Raw genomic sequence first — 21,083 nt, 5'->3', positions numbered from 1 at the left:
AGGGAGTGGATACTATATGTCTAAAAATAAAATCAACTAGGGAGTTAATACCCTATGTTGGAAAGGAGACTAGGGAGTGGAGACCCTATGTCTAAAATAAAATCTACTAGGGAGTGTAGACCCTATGTTGGAAAAACAACTAGAGATTGGAGACCCTATGTCTAAAATAAAATCAACTAAGGAGTGGAGACCCTATGTTGGAAAGGGTGACTAGGGAATGGAGACCCTATGTCTAAAAATCATCAACTAGGGAGTGGAGACCCTATGTTGGGAAAGAGGCTAGGGAGTGGAGACCCTATGCCTAAAATAATATCAACTAAGGAGTGGAGACCCTATGTTGGAAAAGAAATAAAGGAGTGGAAACCCTATGTCTAAAATAAAAATAACTAGGGAGTGGAGACCCTATATCCAAAATTACTTCAACTAGGGAGTGGATACCCTATGTTGGGAAAGAGACTAGGGAATGGAGACCCTATGTCTAAAAACATCAACTAGGAAATGTAGACCATATGTTGGAAATGCTACTAGGGAGTGGAGACTTAATGTCTAAAATAATCATCAACTAGGGAGTGAAGACCCTATGTTGGAAAAGAAGACTAGGGAGTGGAGACCCTATGTCTAAAAACATCAACTAGGGAGTGGAGACCCTATGTTGGGAAAAGAGACTAGGGAGTGGAGACCCTATGTCTAAAAACATCAACTAGGGAGTGGAGACCCTATGTTGGGAAAAGAGACTAGGGAGTGAAGACCCTATGTTGGAAAAGAGACTAGGGAATGGAGACACTATGTCTAAAATTAAATCAACTAGGGAGTGGAGACCCTATGTTGGGAAAGAAACTAGGGAGTGGAGACCATATGTCCAAAATTACTTCAACTAGGGAGTGGATACCCTATGTTGGAAAAGAGACTAGGGAGCGGAGACCCTATGTATAAAATAATCATCAACTAGGGAGTGAAGACCCTATGTTGGAAAAGCAGAATATGGAGTGGAGACCCTATGTCTAAAAACATCAACTAGGGAATGGAGACCCTATGTTGGAAATGTGACTAGGGAGTAGAGACCCTATGTCTAAAATAATCATCAACTAGGGAGTGGAGACCCTATGTTGGAAAAGCAAACTAGGGAGTGGAGACCCTATGCCTAAAAATATCAACTAGGGAGTGGAGACCCTTTGTTGGAAAACGAGACTACGGAGTGGAGACCTTATATTGGAAAAGCATACTAGGGAGTGGAGACCCTATGTTGGGAAAAGAAACTAGGGAGTGGAGACCTTATGCCTAAAAACATTAACTAGAGAGTGGAGACCCTATGTTGGAAAAGCGACTAGGAAGTGGAGACCCTATGTCTAAAATAATCATCAACTAGGGAGTAAAGGCCCTATGTTGGAAAAGCAGACTAGGAAATGGAGACCCTATGTCTAAAAACATCAACTATGGAGTGTAGACCCTATGTTGGAAAAGAGACTAGGGAGTGGAGACCCTATGTCTAACATAAAATCAACTAGGGAGTGGAGACCCTATGTTGGAAAAGGCGACTAGGGAATGGAGACCCTATATTAAAATTAAAATCAACTAGGGAGTGAAGACCCTTTGTCTAAAATAAAATCAACTAGGGAGTGAAGACCCTATGTTGGAAAAGCGACTAGGGAGCGGAGACCCTATGTCTTAAATAATCATCAACAAGGGAGTGAAAACGCTATGTTGGAAAAGCAGACTAGAGAGTGAAGACCCTATGTCTAAAAACATCAACTAGGGAGTGGAGACCCCATATTGGAAAAGCGACTAGGGAGTGGAGTCCCTATGTCTAAAATAATCATCAACTTGGGAGTAGAGACCCTATGTTGGAAAAACGACTAGGGAGTGGAGACCCTATGTCTAAAAACATCAACTAGGGAGTGAACACCCTATGTTGGATAATCGACTAAGGAGTGGAGACCCTTTGTCTAAAAATCATCAACTAGGGAGTGGAGACCCTATGTTGGAAAAGCGACTAGGGAGTGGAGACCCTATGTCTAAAATAATCATCAACTAAGTAGTGTAGACCCTATGTTTCAAAACCAGACTAGGGAGTGGAGACCCTATGTCCAAAATAACTTCTACTAGGGAGTGGAGACCCTATGTTTTGGAAAAGCAAACTAGGGAGAGGTGACCTTAGGTCTAAAAACATCAATTATGGAGTGGAGACCCTATGTTTAACAAGTGACTAGGGAGTATAGACCCTATGTCTAAAATAATCATCAACTAGGAAGTGGAGACCCTATGTTGGAAAAGCTGACTTGGGAGTGGAGACCCTATGTTTAAAATAAAATCAACTAGGGAGTGGAGACCTTATGTTGGAAAAGATACTAGGGAGTGATGACCCTATGTCTAAAATAAAATCAACTAGGGAGTGAAGACCCTATGTTGGAAAAGCGACTAGGGAGTGGAGACCATATGTCTAAAATAATCATCAACGAGAGAGTGCAGACCCTATGTTGGAAAAGCAGACTAGGGAGTGGAGACCCTATGTTTAAAAACATGAACTAGGGAGTGGAGACCCTATGTTGGAAAAGCGACTAGGGAGTGGAGACCCTATGTCTAAAATAATAATCAGCTAGGGAGTGAAGACCCTATATTGAAAAAGCAACTAGGGAGTGGAGACCCTATGTCAAAAAACATCAACTAGGGAGTAAAGACCCTATGTTGGAAAAGCAACTATGGAGTTGAGACCCTATGTCTAAAAATTATCAACTAGGGAGTGGAGACCCTATGTTGGAAAAGAGACTTGGGAGTGGAGACCCTATGTCTAAAAATAAAATCAACTAGGGATTGAAGACCCTATGTTGGAATGAAGACTAGGGAGTGGAGACCCTATGTCTAATAAAAAATCAACTAGGGAGTGTAGACCCTATGTTGGTAAAGAAACTAGGGAGTGGAGACCATATGTCTAAAATAAAATCAACTATGGAGTGGAGACCCAATCTTGGAAAGGGTAACTAGGGAATGGAGACCCTATGTCTAAAATAAAATCAACTAGGGAGTGGAGACCCTATGTTGGGAAAGAGGATAGGGAGTGGAGACCTTATGTCTAAAATAAAATTAACTAAGGTGTGGAGACACTATGTTGGAAAAGAGACAAGGGAGTGGAGACCCTATGTTAGGAAAGAGACTAGGGAGTGGAGACCGTATGTCCAAAATAACTTCAACTAGGGAGTGGAGACTCTATGTTGGAAAAGAGACTAGGGAGTGGAGACCCTATGTCCAAAATAACTTCAACTAGTGAGTGGAGACCCTATGTGTTGGAAAAGCAGACTAGGGAGTAAAGACCCTATGTTGGAAAAGAGACTAGGGAGTGGAGACCCTATGTCATAAAAATAAAATCAATTAGGGAGTGAAGACCCTAGGTTGTAAAGGAGACTAGGGAATGGATACACTATGTCTAAAATAAAATAAACTAGGGAGTGGAGACCCTATGTTGGAAAAGAAACTAGGGAGTGGAGACCCTATGTCTAAAATAAAATCAACTAGGGAGTGGAGACCCTATGTTGGAAAGGGTGTCTTGGGAATGGAGACCCTATGTCTAAAATAAAATCAACTAGGGAGTGGAGACCCTATATTGGGAAAGAGACTAGGGAGTGGAGACCCTATGTCTAAAATAAAATCAACTAAGGAGTAGAGACCCTATGTTAGAAAAGAGACAAGGGAGTGGAGACCCTATGTCTAAAATAAAATCAACTAGGGAGTGGAGACCCTATGTTGGGAAAGAAACTAGGGAGTAGAGACCATACGTCCAAAATTACTTCATCTAGGGAGTGGATACCCTATGTTGGAAAAGAGACTAGGGAGTGGAGACCCTATGTCCAAAATAACTTCAACTAGGGAGTGGAGACCCTATGTATTGGAAAAGCAGACTAAGAAGTAGTGACCCTAGGTATAAAAACATCAATTAGGGAGTGGAGACCCTATGTTGGAAAAGTGACTAGGGAGTGGAGACCCTATGTCTAAAATAATCATCAACTAGGGAGTGGAGACCCTATGTTGGAAAAGCAGACTAGGGAGTGGAGACCTTATGTTGGAAAAGCATACTAGGGAGTGGAGACCCTATATTGGGAAAAGAGACTAGGGAGTGGAGACCTTATGTCTAAAAATATCTACATGAGAGTAGAGACCCTATGTTGGAAAAGCGACTAGGAAGTGGAGACCCTATGTCTAAAATAATCATCAACTAGGGAGTGAAGGCCTTATGTTGGAAAAGCAGACTAGGGAATGGAGACCCTATGTCTAAAAACATCAACTATGGAGTGTAGACCCTATGTTGGAAAAGAGACTAGGGAGTGGAGACCCTATGTCTAAAATAAAATCAACTAGGAAGTGGAGACCCTATGTTGGAAAAGGCGACTAGGGAATGGAGACCCTATGTTCAAAATAAAATCAACTAGGGAGTGAAAACCCTATGCTGGAAAAGAGACTAGGGAGTGAAGACCCTATGTCTAAAATAAAATCAACTAGGGAGTGAAGACCCTATGTTGGAAAAGCGACTAGCGAGCAGAGACCCTATGTCTAAAATAATCATCAACTAGGGAGTGAAGACGCTATGTTGGAAAAGCAGACTAGGGAGTGAAGACCCTATGTCTAAAAACATCAACAAGAGAGTAGAGACCCTATATTGGAAAAGAGACTAGGGAGTGGAGACCCTATGTCTAAAATAACCATAAACTTGGGAGTGGAGACCCTATGTTGGAAAAACGACTAGGGAGTGGAGACCCTATGTCTAAAAACATCAACTATGGAGTGAACACCCTATGTTGGAAAATCGACTAAGGAGTGGAGACCCTATGTCTAAAAATCATCAACTAGGGAGTGGAGACCCTATGTTGGAAAAGCGACTAGGGAGTGGAGACCCTATGTCTAAAATAATCATCAACTAAGTAGTGTAGACCCTATGTTTCAAAACCAGACTACGGAGTGGAGACCCTATGTCCAAAATAACTTCAACTAGGGAGTGGAGACCCTATGTTTTGGAAAAGCAAACTAGGGAGTGGTGACCCTAGGTCTAAAAACATCAATTATGGAGTGGAGACCCTATGTTGGACAAGTGACTAGGGAGTAAAGACCCTATGTCTAAAATAATCATCAACTAGGGAGTGGAGACCCTATGTTGGAAAAGCAGACTAGGGAGTGGAGACCTTATGTTGGAAAAGCAGACTAAGGAGTGGAGACCCTATGTCTAAAAATATCAACTAGGGAATGGAGACCCGATGTTGGAAATGCGACTAGGGAGTGGAGACCCTATGTCTAAAATAATCATCAACAAGAGAGTGGAGACCCTATGTTGGAAAAGCAGACTAGAGAGTGGAGACCCTATGTCTAAAAACATCAACTAGGGAGTGGAGACCCTATGTTGGAAAAAGAGACTAGGGAGTGGAGACCCTATGTCTAAAAATCATCAACTAGGGAGTGGAGACCCTATGTTGGAAGAGAGACTAGGGAGTGGAGACCCTATGTCTAAAAATAAAATTAATTAGGGAGTGAAGACCCTAGGTTGTAAAGGAGACTAGGGAGTGGATACCCTATAGCTAAAATAAAATCAACTAGGGAGTAGAGACCCTATGTTGGAAAAGAAACTAGGGAGTGGAGACCCTATGTCTAAAATAAAATTAACTAGGGAGTGGAGACCCTATGTTGGAAAGGGTGACTTGGGAATGGAGACCCTATGTCTAAAATAAAATCAACTAGGGAGTGGAGACCCTATGTTGGAAAAGAGACAAGGGAGTGGAGACCCTATGTCTAAAATAAAATCATCTAGGGAGTGGAGACCCTATGTTGGGAAAGAAACTAGGGAGTGGAGACCATATGTCCAAAATTACTTCAACTAGGGAGTAGATACCCTATATTGGAAAATAGACTAGGGAGTGGAGACCCTATGTCCAAAATAACTTCAACTAGGGAGTGGAGACCCTATGTATTGGTAAAGCAGACTAGGGAGTAGTGACCCTAGGTCTAAAAAAATCAATTAAGGAGTGGAGACCCTGTGTTGGAAAAGTGACTAGGGAGTGGAGACCCTGTATCTAAAATAATCATCAACTAGGGAGTGGAGACCCTAAGTTGGAAAAGCAGACTAGGGAGTGGAGACCCTATGTCTAAAAACATCAACTAGGGAATGGAGACCCTATGTTGGAAATGTGACTAGGGAGTGGAGACCCTATGTCTAAAATAATCATCAACTAGGGAGTGGAGACCCTATGTCTTGAAACATCAAATAGGGAGTGGAGACCCTATGTTGGGAAAAGAAACTAGGGAGTGGAGACCTTATGTCTAAAAACATCAACTAGAGAGTGGAGACCCTATGTTGGAAAAGCGACTAGGAAGTGGAGACCCTATGTCTAAAATAATCATCAACTAGGGAGTGAAGGCCCTATGTTGGAAAAGTAGACTAGGGAATGGAGACCACATGTCTAAAAACATCAACTATGGAGTGTAGACCCTATGTTGGAAAAGGCGACTAGGGAATAAAGACCCTATGTTAAAAATAAAATCAACTAGGGAGTGAAGACCCTATGTTGGAAAAGAGACTAGGGAGTGAAGACCCTATGTCTAAAATAAAATCAACTAGGGAGTGAAGACCATATGTTGGAAAAGCGACTAGGGAGCGGAGACCCTATGTCTAAAATAATCATCAACTAGGGAGTGAAGACCCTATGCTGGAAAAGCAGACTAGGGAGTGGAGACCCTATGTCTAAAAACATCAACTAGGGAGTGGAGATCCTATGTTGGAAAAGTGACTGGGGAGTAGAGACCCTATGTCTAAAATAATCATCAACTTGGGAGTGGAGACCCTATGTTGGAAAAACGACTAGGGAGTGGAGACCCTATGTCTAAAAACATCAACTAGGGAGTGAAAATCCTATGTTGGAAAATCGACTAAGGATTGGAGACCCTATGTCTAAAAATCATCAACTAGGGAGTGGAGACCCTATGTTGGAAAAGAGACTATGGAGTGGAGACCCTATGTATAAAATAATCATCAACTAAGGAGTGTAGACCCTATGTTGCAAAACCAGACTAGGGAGTGGAGACCCTATGTCCAAAATAACTTCAACTAGGGAGTGGAGACCCTATGTTTTGGAAAAGCAAACTAGGGAGTGGTGACCCTAGGTCTAAAAACATCAATTAGGGAGTGGAGACCCTATGTTGGAAAAGTGACTAGGGAGTAGTGACCCTATGTCTAAAATAATCATCAAATAGGGAGTGGAGACCCTATGTTGGAAAAGCAGACTAGGGAGTGGAAACCTTATGTTGGAAAAGTAGACTAGGGAGTGGAGACCCTATGTCTAAAAACATCAACTAGGGAATGGAGACCCTATGTTGGAAATACGACTTGGGAGTGGAGACCCTATGTCTAAAATAATCATCAACTAGGGAGTGGAGACCCTATGTTGGAAAAGCAGACTAGGGAGTGGAGACCCTATGTCTAAAAACATCAACTAGGGAGCAGAGACCCTATGTTGAAAAAAGAGACTAGGAAGTGGAGACCCTATGTCTAGAAACATCAACTAGAGAGTGGAGACCCTATGTGGGAAAAGCTACTAGGAAGTGGAGACCCTATGTCTAAAATAATCATCATCTAGGGAGTGAAAACCCTATGTTGGAAAGGCAGAATAGGGAATGGAGACCCTATGTCTAAAAACATCAACTAGGGAGTGTAGAACCTATGTTGGAAAAGAGACTAGGGAGTGGAGACCCTATGTTGGAAAAGGCGACTAGGGAATGGAGACCCTATGTTTAAAATAAAATCAACTAGGGAGTGAAGACCCTTTTTTTGGAAAAGAGACTTGGGAGTGAAGACCCTATGTCTAAAATAAAATCTACTAGGGAGTGGAGACCCTATGTTGGAAAAGAAACTAGAGATTAGAGACCCTATGTCTAAAATAAAATCAACTAAGGAGTGGAGACCCTATGTTGGATAGGGTGACTAGGGAATGGAGACCCTATGTCTAAAAATCATCAACTAGGGAGAGGTGACCTTATGTTGGAAAAACGACTAGGGAGTGGATACTATATGTCTAAAAATAAAATCAACTAGGGAGTTAATACCCTATGTTGGAAAGGAGACTAGAGAGTGGAGACCCTATGTCTAAAATAAAATCTACTAGGGAGTGGAGACCCTATGTTGGAAAATAAACTAGAGATTGGAAACCCTATGTCGAAAATAAAATCAACTAAGGAGTGGACACCCTATGTTGGAAAGGGTGACTAGGGAATAGAGACCCTATGTCTAAAATAAAATCAACTAAGGAGTGGAGACCCTATGTTGGGAAAGAGGCTAGGGAGTGGAGACCCTATGCCTAAAATAAAATCAATTAAGGAGTGGAGACCCTAGGTTGGAAAAGAAACAAAGGAGTGGAAACCCTATGTCTAAAATAAAAATAACTAGGGATTGGAGACCCTATGTCCAAAATTACTTCAACTAGGGAGTGGATACCCTTTGTTGGAAAAGAGACTAGGGAGTGGAGACCCTATATCCTAAATAACTTCAACTAGGGAGTGGAGACCCTATGTGTTGGAAAGGCAGACTAGGGAGTGGAGACCCTATGTCTAAAAACATCAATTAGGGAGTAGATACCCTATGTTGGAAAATTGACTAGGGAGTGGAGACCCTATGTCCAAAATATTCATCAACTAGGGAGTGGAGACCCTATGTTGGAAAAGCAGACTAGGGAGTGGAGACCTTATGTTGGAAAAGCAGACTAGGGAGTGGAGACCCTATGTCTAAAAACGTCAACTAGGAAATGGACACCCTATGTTTGAAAAACGACTAGGGAGTGGAGACCCTATGTCTAAAATAATCATCAACTAGGGAGTGCAGACCCTATGTTGGAAAAGCAGACTAGGGAGTGGAGACCCTATATCCAAAATAACTTCAACTAGGGAGTGGAGACCCTATGTGTTGGAAAGGCAGACTAGGGAGTGGAGACCCTATGTCTAAAAACATCAATTAGGGAGTAGAGACCCTATGTTGGAAAATTGACTAGGGAGTGGAGACCCTATGTCCAAAATATTCATCAACTAGGGAGTGGAGACCCTATGTTGGAAAAGCAGACTAGGGAGTGGAGACCTTATGTTGGAAAAGCAGACTAGGGAGTGGAGACCCTATGTCTAAAAATGTCAACTAGGAAATTGAGACCCTATGTTGGAAAAACGACTAGGGAGTGGAGACCCTATGTCTAAAATAATCATCAACTAGGGAGTGGAGACCCTATTTTGGAAAAGCATACTAGGGAGTGAAGACCCTATGGCTAAGAACATCAACCAGGGAGTGGAGACCCTATTTTGGAAAAATAGATTAGGGATTGGAGACCCTATGTCTAAAAACATCAACTAATGAGTGGAGACCCTATGTTGGAAAAGCGACTAGGGAATGGAGACCATATGCCTAAAATAATCATCATCTAGGGAGTGGAGACCCTATATCTAAAAACATCAACTAGGGAATGGAAACCCTATGTATAAAAACATCAACTAGGGAGAGGAGTCCCTATGTTGGAAAAGAGACTAGGGAGTAGGGACCTTATGTCTAAAATAAAATCAACTGAGGAGTAGAGACCCTATGTTGGAAAAGGCGACTAGGGAGTGGAGACCCTATGTTTAAAATAAAATCAACAGGGGAGTAGAGACCTTATGTTGGAAAAGAAACTAGGGAGTGATAACCCTATGTCTAAAATAAAGTCAACTAGGGAGTGAAGACCCTATGTTGGAAAAGCGACTAGGGAGTGGAGACCATATGTCTAAAATAATCATCAACTAGGGAGTGAAGACCCTATGTTGGAAAAGCAGACTAGGGAGTGGAGAGCCTATGTTTAAAAACATCAACTAGGGAGTGGAGACCCTATGTTGTAAAAGCGACTAGGGAGTGGAGACCCTATATCTAAAATAATAATCAGCTAGGGAGTAAAGACCCTATGTTGGAAAAGCAACTAGGGAGTGGAGACCCTATGTCAAAAAACATCAACTAGGGAGTAAAGACCCTATGTTGGAAAAGAGACTATGGAGTTGAGACCCTATGTCTAAAAATCATCAACTAGGGAGTGGAGACCCTATGGTTAAAAAGAGACTTGGGAGTGGAGACCCTATGTCTAAAAATAAAATCAACTAGGGAGTGAAGACCCTATGTTGGAAAGAAGACTAGGGAGTGGAGACCCTATGTCTAAATTAAAATCAACTAGGGAGTGTAGACCCTATGTTGGTAAAGAAACTAGGGAGTGGAGACCCTATGTCTAAAATAAAATCAACTAGGGAGTGGAGACCCTATCTTGGAAAGGGTGACTAGGGAATGGAGACCCTATGTCTAAAATAAAATCAACTAGGGAGTGGAGACCTTATGTTGGGAAAGAGGCTAGGGAGTGGAGACCTTATGTCTAAAATAAAATCAACTAAGGTGTGGAGACACTATGTTGGAAAAGAGATAAGGGAGTGGAGACCCTATGTTGGGAAAGAGACTAGGGAGTGAAGACCGTTTGTCCAAAATAACTTCAACTAGGGAGTGGAGACTCTATGTTGGAAAAGAGACTAGGGAGTGGAGACCCTATGTCTAAAATAAAATCAACTAGGAAGTGGAGACCCTATGTTGGGAAAGAAACTAGGGAGTGGAGACCATATGTCCAAAATTATTTCAACTAGGGAGTGGATACCCTATGTTAGAAAACAGACTAGGGAGTGGAGACCCTATGTACAAAATAACTTCAACTAGGGAGTGGAGACCCTATGTATTGGAAAAGCAGACTAGGGAGTAGTGACCCTAGGTCTAAAAACATCAATTAGGGAGTGGAGACCCTATGTTGGAAAAGTGACTAGGGAGTGGAGACCCTATGTTGGAAAAGCAGACTAGGGAGTGGAGACCTTATGTTGGAAAAGCAGACTAGGGAGTGGAGACCCTATGTCTAAAAACATCAACTAGGGAATGGAGACCCTATATTGGAAATGCGACTAGGGAGTGGAGACCCTATGTCTAAAATAATCATCAACTAGGGAGTGGAGACCCTATGTTGGAAAAGTAGACTAGGGAGTGGAGACCCTATGTCTAAAAACATTAACTAGGGAATGGAGACCCTATGTTGGGAAAAGAGACTAGGGAGTGGAGACCTTATTTCTAAAAACATCAACTAGAGAGTGGAGACCATATGTTGGAAAAGCGACTAGGAAGTGGAGACCCTATATCTAAAATAATCATCAACTAGGGAGTGAAGACCCTATGTTGGAAAAGCAGACTAGGGAATGGAGACCCTATGTCTAAAAACATCAACTATGGAGTGTAGACCCTATATTGGAAAAGAGACTAGGGAGTGGAGACCCTATGTCTAAAATAAAATCAACTAGGGAGTGGAGACCCTATGTTGGAAAAGGCGACTAGAGAATGGAGACCCTATGTTTAAAATAAAATCAACTAGGGAGTGAAGACCCTATGTTGGAAAAGAGACTAGGGTGTGAAGACCCTATGTCTAAAATAAAATCAACTAAGGAGTGAAGACCCTATGTTGGAAAAGCGACTAGGGAGCGGAGACCCTATGTTTAAAATAATCATCAACTAGGGAGTGAAGACCCTATGTTGGAAAAGCAGACTAGGGAGTGGAGACCCTATGTCTAAAAACATCAACTAGGGAGTGGAGACCCTATGTTGAAAAAGCGACTAGGGAGTGGAGACCATATGTCTAAAATAATCATCAACTTGGGAGTGGAGACCCTATGTTGGAAAAATGACTAGGGAGTGGAGACCCTATGTCTAAAAACATCAATTAGGGAGTGAAGACCCTATGTTGGAAAATCGACTAAGGAGTGGAGACCCTATGTCTAAAAATCATCAACTAGGGAATGGAGACCTTATGTTGGAAAATAGACTAGGGAGTGGAGAACCTATGTCTAAAATAATCATCAACTAAGGAGTGTAGACCCTATGTTGCAAAACTAGACTAGGGAGTGGAGGCCCCATGTCTAAAATATCATCACTTAGGGAGTGGAGACTCTATGTTGGAAAATCATCAACTAGGGAGTGGAGACCCTATATTAGAAAAGAGACTAGAGAGTGGAGACCCTATGTCTAAAATATCATCAACTAGGGAGTGGAGACCCTATGTTAGAAACTCATCAACTAGGGAGTGGCGACCCTATATTGGAAAAGAGACTAGGGTGTGGAGACCCTATGTTGGAAAAGCGACTAGGGAGTGGAGACCCTATGTCTAAAATATCATCAACTAGGGAGTGGAGACCCTATGTTTGAAAATAGACTAGGGAGTGGAGACCCTATATCTAAAATAAAATCAACTAGGGAGTGGAGACCTTATGTTGGAAAAACGCAGCTATGGATTGGAGACCCTATACTAGCATGATTTTGAACTTTTTCTTCTTTTTTCTTTCTTTTCATCATTTTTATTTTATTTCAGAGAATGAGTAAATGCGGGAAATAATTTTTTGGAGGAGACTTTCCTTTTGGAGTGGTTGCTGCAAAACTGTTTCTAGCCTTTGTGCAATTTCTTTTTGGGTGCACCTGCTTCTTACAAGGTTGCTTTTGGACTGTACTTGTTTCCTGTTTTTCAAACAAATAACAATTTGTCAGTTTGAAACGGTGGTTGGTTTTGTGGCCTTGAGTGTTTCAGTCACTTGATCTTGGTCGGCTTATTCGATGGTACTTTCTATTGCAACTGGTTGTTCCCTGAACCCCGATTTCATTTCTGGCCCCGGAGAACCCTTGGCTTTTCCAAAACTTTACCATGACGGTTAGTCGTGTCGGACTTAACCTTTTTCAGCTTCATTTTGCCTTTGTATGCTTTTTACTTCTTTTTTCTAAATTTAACTTCTGAGCATTGGGGAACCTTTGGCTTTTCAAACTTTGCCAAGACGGTTAGCCACGTGGGACTTAACCTTTTCAAATTTATTTTGCCTTTGTAGGCACTTCAATTTGATTTCCTCCTTCTAAGAGCTTTTGATTTTGGAGCATCGGCCGCCATGGCTAGTCGGGGTTGACTTGATACCCCTGCCGAGGTTGTGGGTGCCTTTCTTTTTGCATATTAGCTTGTATCAAACGAGATTCCTGTAAATCAGTCTTACCATCCTTTTTTTGTCTTAATTTCGGAACAGAGTTGGACCGAAAGGGATTCAAAGAAAAACAAACATTAGAATAGAGAATGAATTTAGACAAGAAGTGTCCCTTTCGGGGAAAGGAAAGAACAACTTATCTGGAGTGCCTGCGGACTTCAATGAACATGACATGCCTTTTGGACTGGATGCCTGATCTGTGTAAACTGTCTGACTCTCAAAAATTCATCACAACTTTTGCCTTGAAACTGAGAAACCTTGCCTGGGACTATGTCAATGCCAAAATCTGTGAAGATCCTATTTTCGATCAGTGGCGCCCTTTATTGGTTTTCACCAACTGACGTCTCTCATTTCTCTTCTCATCATCGCCTTATAGTGCTCTTTGCGAGTTTTCACTAACAAGACTCTCATTCCAATTTCTTTACTTCCCATCTCCTTACGGTGCCTATGAGGGTTTTCACCAACAAGACTCTCTCATTTCATTTCTCTCATTTTGGTTGCATCAGATCCTGTGACTGTATCCTCCAATTCTTGAACATTCTCATCGATCGATTGGAAGGACTTTGAAAAAGGTTTGGGTGAAAAGGATTTGGACTGACTTACAACTTTGGAACCATTCAGGCGAAACCATCGCCGAACCATTATAAATTCTGCCCCAGTTTCAACTTTTGGGGAATGTGGATTTTTATTTTGGTGTGACTGAACCCCAGAGAGAGGCTGCCTACGTATCCTTTCGAAATCAAGTCAAACGTAGTTCAAGGACGAGAACTTTGTTTTTGATTCTCTTTTGTTTTGGTTTTCTTTTCTGTTTTGGTTTCTTCTCTTTCTTTTTCCTTTCTTTTTTTCTCTTTTTTTTCATTTTTCATTTCATTTTCTTTGTCTTTTCTTCCTTTTTTTTGTATATTTCTTTTTCTTCTCTTTTCATTTTTTTTTCATCTTTCATTCATTTTATTTTTCAATAATGACTTTCGGGTTTCAATGAGGGTAATCAAAGAATGGGAGCCGCTCAAAAGAGTTTGCAAAGGGTTAAATATTTGGATAGTGAGAAAGAAAGCCTTCTTCATCCCAACCGGAGAACATTAATGCTATATAGAGGATCCAACATAGTACCTTTTGACTGCACCTGCGTTGACAGTTGTTTCAAGGACATTTTCTTCGATGTGTCCAAGGTACAACGCTCTCTTTTGGCAGTACTCTTGTTCAATGTATGGACCTTTCCAACCTGAAGCTAATTTTTCTTTAGCTGTTCCGATTCTTTATTTTATTTCCTTCAACCTATCTTCATAGCATTCTGATTCTTGATTTATTATTTTGAAGTTTGACAGCGTTTTAGGATCGGGGCATGAAGTCCGCAAGCATGCCATGTTATTGAAATCTGTATTTAATAGAACTGAAAAAAAATAATAAGAGAAGTGACAAAATTAAGAAAAGAGATATTCCTCGACAATGAAATATTAATTTCATTTGATTTTGTTCTTCTTTTTTTTTCTATTGATTTTTTTTTTGAATTTTAGAGATAGAAGGGTTTACACCGGAAAGTAAGACAATAAAGTAAAATATCCGGATCACATCCTGAGATAATCCGGACGCAGAAAGGATAGCAAGACTGGCTACTGAGACTCCCGTCTGATAGGGAACTTTCAGGCTTGGCGACCATTTTTGGCTTTTCCTCTGTCTCGGCAAGGGCTGTAAGGGCCTTCAGTGCCGTATCAAATTCCTCATCTCTCCAATTTCTGTTTATCAAACCTTCCGAACTACTCTGAACGGCCTGTGATATGGTCTTAAAGGTAGCATGACTCAAGATTTGGCCCGTTTTTAAACCATTTTCGACCATCTCCCCAATTTTGATAGCCTCGGCGAACGGATTACCCATAGCAGACATCATGTTCCGGAAGTAGTTCGCCTCTTGGGCCTGTAGGAAGACCATAACCATTTATGTTTCGTCCATTGGAGGCTTTCCCCTAGCGGCTTGCTCGCGTCATATGACAGCATATTCACAAAAATATTGCGCAATTTCTTTGTCAATCTCGACACAGAGTTCTCTTTTTGGATTTTTCACTCTTGCTTTTTCTTTCTTTTTTCTTAGTTTTTTTTTCGCTATTTGTTTTTTTTTGTCACTCTTTTCTTTCTTTTTCTTTCTTCTTTTTTATTTTTTCTTTTTTTTTTCCACTCAGTTTATTTGATGTCAATGATCGAATCCGATGGGGATTGCCTATGTATCATGGCGCCGCATGAATCAGATCTTGTGTAGATCGGGAAAGATCAGGAATAAAGTAAACAAACTAACACTTTTTTCCTTTATTTGTTTTTACTCATACACAAAACAGACCACGAAAACTTCTAACAAGAAACATATTTTTTATATTTGTTTTTTTGGAGGAGAATTTTTGAAAGGAAAACTTCTTTAAGAGTAAAATAAATATTTTTGGATTTTGATTTTTTTTTTTTTGTTATGTTTTTTTAAATATATTTCTTTTCTTTTATTTTGAGAATTTTTGAAAAGAAAGACTTCTAAAGAAGAAAGTTTTTTTTTTTTTTGAATTTCGATTTTTATTTTATTTTTTCCGAAGAAAGACTTCTAAAGAAGAAAAAAACATATTTTTGGATTTTGATTTGATTTGTTTTTCGAATGAAAGACTACTAAAAAGAAAGAAACTATTTTTGGTTTTAATTTTTTTTATTTGGGATTTTCTAAGGAAAGACTTCTAAAAAAAGGAATTAAATAAAAATATTTTTGGATTTTTGAAAATTGTGGGCCGGAACCGATGAGGTTTGCCTACGTATCTCACATCCGGTGAGAATCAGACCCGCATAGTTTGGTAAATTTTGACACAACAAGAAAACATGACTTTTGTAAACATTGGCTTATTTTCTTTCTTTTTAAAAAAAAAATTCGGTAGAGTTTCGGAATTTTTCAAATACCTACCTTTCACTCTTATTTATTTTTTTTTGATTTTTTGTGTTTTTTATTTTCTTTCTCTATTCTAGAAACCGGTCAACATGCAAGCCGAAACAAACATATGCACAAGTAGCACGTAAAAATACATCAGGATGGTCTTTTATATTGGGTACACCTATCCTAGACGGACACAACCCGTGTGTTGAGTCCCAAAGTCAAATGCACGTGATGCAAACAAACGTACTTACTAGGGATCCGGCATGAGGTTATGTCATTCTAAGTTTAAATCCTGGGTGTATTGTTCTAGACCTAGCTTACCCGAGCGGACAACTCGAGCCGAAGTGGGACAGCGTACCGGGAATACAGAAGCTTCACCAGCTTTATAACTTGTCCGATCCTCATTCTAAAATTAGGGTATGACTCTAACAGAAAAGAAGCCACGCGAAGCGCACGCTTCCCAAAATATTTAGAAGACTTAGAGAGAATAACGGTTTTCGTAACAGTTTATATACAGTTCACGGCAATATCAAAGCGGTAAAGAGAAGCAATTAGCACATTAGGCTCAAACACGTAAAAAAATCAGATAATAAAAAAAATCAAGTATGAAAGTCATCTAAGCTCGAATTCTGAACACTGAACCAGAGATTCTGGGTTCGTTTCCCCAGCAGAGTCACCAGAGCTGTAACACCTCCTTTTTCCCGAGGGGTAAGGGTAAGGAGTTTTTCCAATTAAAGTGACATTAATCGAAATGAGATTATTTATTTAATTCAGAGTCGCCACTTGGGATAATTATTATGGTGTCCCAAGTCATCAATTTATTTTAAAATTCTAAATCAAGGAAATTGACTCTATTTATGGTCCGCGAACACATATAACTGGGTAAGGAATTCTGTTAACCCAAGAAAAGGTGTGAGGCACTCCCGGGTTCCGTGGTTTTAGCACGGTCACTTAACAATTAATACTTGGCCTAATTATCTTATTTATTACACGTTTTAGACATATTGTGTATTTTATTCTTTACCACTTTTAATTATTTACTTAATCGTTTTTTAGTATTTATGGAGTTATTATTTTTTTTGAACAAGCTACGATGTCGTACACTTGTCGTTTTGGTACATATTGCGAATCGCGCCACGTGAAACATACCTGCGGTTTGCAACATGTTTATTTTTATTATTATTTGAAGTTCTGGTCGAGTCACGTGAAACGCACACTCAAATTGGGATTTACGTATCGTGACCATGCAACATGAACCGTACGCATAGTCGCGATAATTTATTAATCGTGCCTAAAGCAAGCTGCGATGTTTATGAATTATTTGTCTTAAACTAATTTGAGATTTGTAAAACCATAAGAGTGTGTTATTGTAGAAAAGCATGAAATAGATTAAATTAATTATTCAAGGAATACAAAAGGAGACCACTGTATGAGATTAATGGGCCTAGCAGATTTCAAGTTTTGGCCTCAAAGATAAAATAACCCTCTTCATTAGCTTATAGTAACCTCACAACCCCAATTCCTTCAACGACCCATGTGTCTAGGCCCAAAAATTGGACATTCACCGTTAACATAATTCTATTTAAACTTGTTTAACAACTTAACTCTATACTTTAGACAATTGATAGCTTAATTTAAAACAAAGATGGAACTACCAAAATACATTTATTAACACATGAAGGACTAAATTACCAAACAGAGACATAACCTTGCCTAAGCTTCCATTTTAATAAGATTTTTTTTATGAACAATCAAACTCACTTATCAATTAGCAAATTTCGTTGAATCATTCATGGATGAACCCTTTTTAAGAGAACATGCTAATGAACTAAGATAAATATACAAAGAGGAAGCTCAAAATTTGGCAGCATGCTTAACAAAAAATAATTTCATTCATTCAAGATATAAATGAAGACTAAAGAACACCAAAAGAGAAAAGAAACAACTCATATCATTAATCAAAGCAAGATTAAGAGTGGACCTCAAAAGTTGAATCTGAAACTTTACGGTTTTACAGCTTTGAATCTTAAACACATTCAGACCGCACGCAATACCTCAAACGAAGCATCGAAACTCGCCGCCGACCTCAACTAAAAATCTCACTGTTTCGACTAGGTTTGGATGATAGTTTCTGGTATTAAAAGGGCTGTTCTATGGAGGTTTAAGGGTTATTTTTGGGCGGTGAAACTGCTGATTTTTTTGAAAGAAAGACGAAAAAATAATGACACGAATAGAAATTCCCTTATCTTAGAAGAAGAAAATAAAATTCTCTCAATTCTCTCCTCCCTCTTTTTTTCTCCTTCTCTTTATTTTTTTCCCTCACATTTCTCTTCTATTTATAGAAAAAAATTTGAAATTCTTTCAGTTTTTTTTTTAATTATTTTTTATTTTTATTTTTTAATTAAAAAGAGTTCTCACTTCTCTTTTTTTTTAAAAAAAAATAAAAAACAATTTCCCACTTTACTTTACTTTTATTTTTTAATTTCTTACTTTTTTACTTTTATTATATTTAAATTCCCACTTTTATACTTTTTTTAATAAAAAAATTCACTTAATTTTACTTTTTTTTTAAATTTTCAGCTACCTTTACTTTTATTTTTTAATTCGAACTTTCTTTTACTTTTTATTTTTAAAATTTTTACATTCTTTTAATTTTATGTTTTTTTAATTTTACACTTTCTTTTACTTTTTTTATTAAATAATTTTCACCTACTTTTACTTTTAATTTTTAATTTTATATTTCTACTTTTTCTATTTTTTAATTCCCATCCGAAATATATTTTTTAAAAAATTAATTAATTAATTTTTATTTATTTTCGGTTTTTAATTCATTTTATTTAAAAATAAAGATAAAAATAAAAATAAAAATAATACTAATAGTAATAATTGAACTTTTAAATTATTATATATATATATATATATATGTGTGTGTGTGTGTGTGTGTGTGTGTGTGTGTGTGTGTAACAAAGCTAAAAATATATATATTAAATTTCTGAAAATATTTACATAGTAGAAGGTGATAAAAATTCAAATATAGTCAATAATTAGATGCTCACACCATATGTTATTTTTCATGGATTTTGGTATTGCTTTTGCTGAGAGTTTATTTGGTAATGTGTCGTATGAAATGTTGGCCAAGAATTTTAAGATTGAGAATGAGATTTGAACTCAAAAGGGGCTAACGAGTTTAGAAAATTAATTTTGATAGAACAGAGAATGAGAGACAGAGAGAGAGTGCGCAGTAGAGAGAATGAGGATGAGAAATAATTGATTCCTTATTCAATTCCTAATATAAAGAGAAACTCATTTAATTCCTAAGATGTATATAATTGGTAAATTATATATGCTTATGTAATTAAATTGAAAGTTGAGTATGAAGTGTAATAAAGTTCCAAATAATGTATAAGAAGGTAAAAATCCCTTAAAATAATACTCTAGTAAACAAAATAGAATTACATTCTCATAAAGAGACCATTGTCGCCTTAGGGGCAAAATAGGAAGACGGCTCCAAACTCAGATCAAATCTTAGATTTTTTTACTAAATAATTTGATCCCATCTACCTCAAAGGAGTCTATTTATAGTCCAAACTCCTCAGCACTTTTGCATCAGCCCTCATTCACTTTTTCTACAGAAACACTAACAAGCTTATTTGTTCTCAAGAAAATCAGCAATGGCCAAGCTCGTTTCATTTTTCCTTTTGGCTCTCGTTGCCATATCCATGGTTGCAACCACTGTTTTGGCTGCAGATGCCCAGTACCACCTTGATGCTGTGAGTTCTTCTTTCCATTATTTTTTTTTCCACATTTTCTCCTGTTACTCTGTTTCTTTATTCTAACACAAAAATTTGCTTATGATTCCAGTCAAGGTACGGTCCAGGGAGCTTGAAGCCATCACGTAAGCTTCTTCTCTTTTACTCTGATCTCGTTACATTTACTCTCTATCCTCAGTACCCCGACATCATCTCACAACACTCGTTCTAAACCAAAATAAGACCTATAAACTTCCCTGATTAAATGAATCTTTAACTAACATCGTTAAATTTTAGGCTGAATAGTGTCTGAAATCTTTATTTGCGACGAAAATTTACACAAGAAAGTTCAGCAACCGTAAGCAGATGCTTATCTACAGTTCAAGTGACTAATTAATAGCATTTGATTGCATGTTCGAGTAATTTAACACTTAAAACATTCTTTCTAGCAGTATATTCCTTTTCACGTGAAATGTGGATTTACTAGTACTTAATTGTTTATTATGGTAATTCAGAGTACTGTTATAGCTATAACCTACCCTAACTGCCAAACAAACAATAGCCTCGGACTCCCAGAATGCAGCTCAGTTTCCTATAGCAATAGCAAATTTGTCAAAGTTAACCAATTCCAAGAACCTCAACCACTGGCCTTGCTCTGACCTTATTTGACCAGTTAACCATTTACCCATGCTACCCCTGTAAAAAAAAAATTAACTTAAAAAGATGATTTTGGGTATGTCCATAACAAGTGAGATTAGTAACATAAAAATAAAAAAAACAAAAAAAAACACATACTACAATATTATTGATGGAGCATATTTGTTAGATCCTATTAGAATAAGTCCGTACATGAGCCACAAACAACAAAGAATTAGTTAATCATCGGCTATGTATTTATGTCTTATCATTGTACTAATTAACTGTTGTTAAACAGAATGCCTGCCACAATGCACGAGGAGATGTAGCAAGACACAGTACCACAAACCATGCATGTTCTTCTGCCAAAAATGCTGCAAAACATGTCTGTGTGTTCCCCCTGGTTTCTATGGAAACAAGGGTGTTTGCCCATGCTACAACAACTGGAAGACCCAGCAAGGAGGACCCAAATGCCCTTAATTTTACTTTCTGGAATTCGTTTCCAGTTTAATGATGTTGTTGTTTGTCGGTCTTCTTAATCCTACTGTTATTTAATTTCTCACGAATCATAGGTCATAAGTTGTATGACCTTGGTTCTTCTAAGTGTACTTTTACTGTATTGCTCCTTTGGGCCGAATACTTTTGTGTTGCCCGATATGAGAGCTGTTTGACCAATTCTTTTTGGTCTATTGTTACTATGTTTTAATTACTCTTTTCTAATATAACAATGTTCTCCA

At 38.7% G+C, this 21,083-nt stretch overlaps 1 protein-coding gene across 1 annotated transcript; it reads left to right on the top strand.

The window, feature by feature from the left end:
* Positions 1-19,525: 19,525 nt before the first annotated feature.
* Positions 19,526-21,083, top strand: LOC104107641 (gibberellin-regulated protein 6). The gene is made up of 3 exons (XM_009616499.4): positions 19,526-19,731; positions 19,823-19,856; positions 20,645-21,083. Exons 1-3 carry the CDS (start codon positions 19,633-19,635, stop codon positions 20,824-20,826), a joined length of 315 nt encoding a protein of 104 aa, XP_009614794.1. The 5' UTR covers positions 19,526-19,632; the 3' UTR covers positions 20,827-21,083.

This window comes from Nicotiana tomentosiformis, chromosome 3, assembly GCF_000390325.3.
Source record: "Nicotiana tomentosiformis chromosome 3, ASM39032v3, whole genome shotgun sequence".
In the NCBI taxonomy this organism is placed as follows: Eukaryota; Viridiplantae; Streptophyta; class Magnoliopsida; order Solanales; family Solanaceae; genus Nicotiana; species Nicotiana tomentosiformis.
Note: the sequence above shows the minus strand (reverse complement) of the source record. Positions and strands in the feature narration are given on the sequence as shown.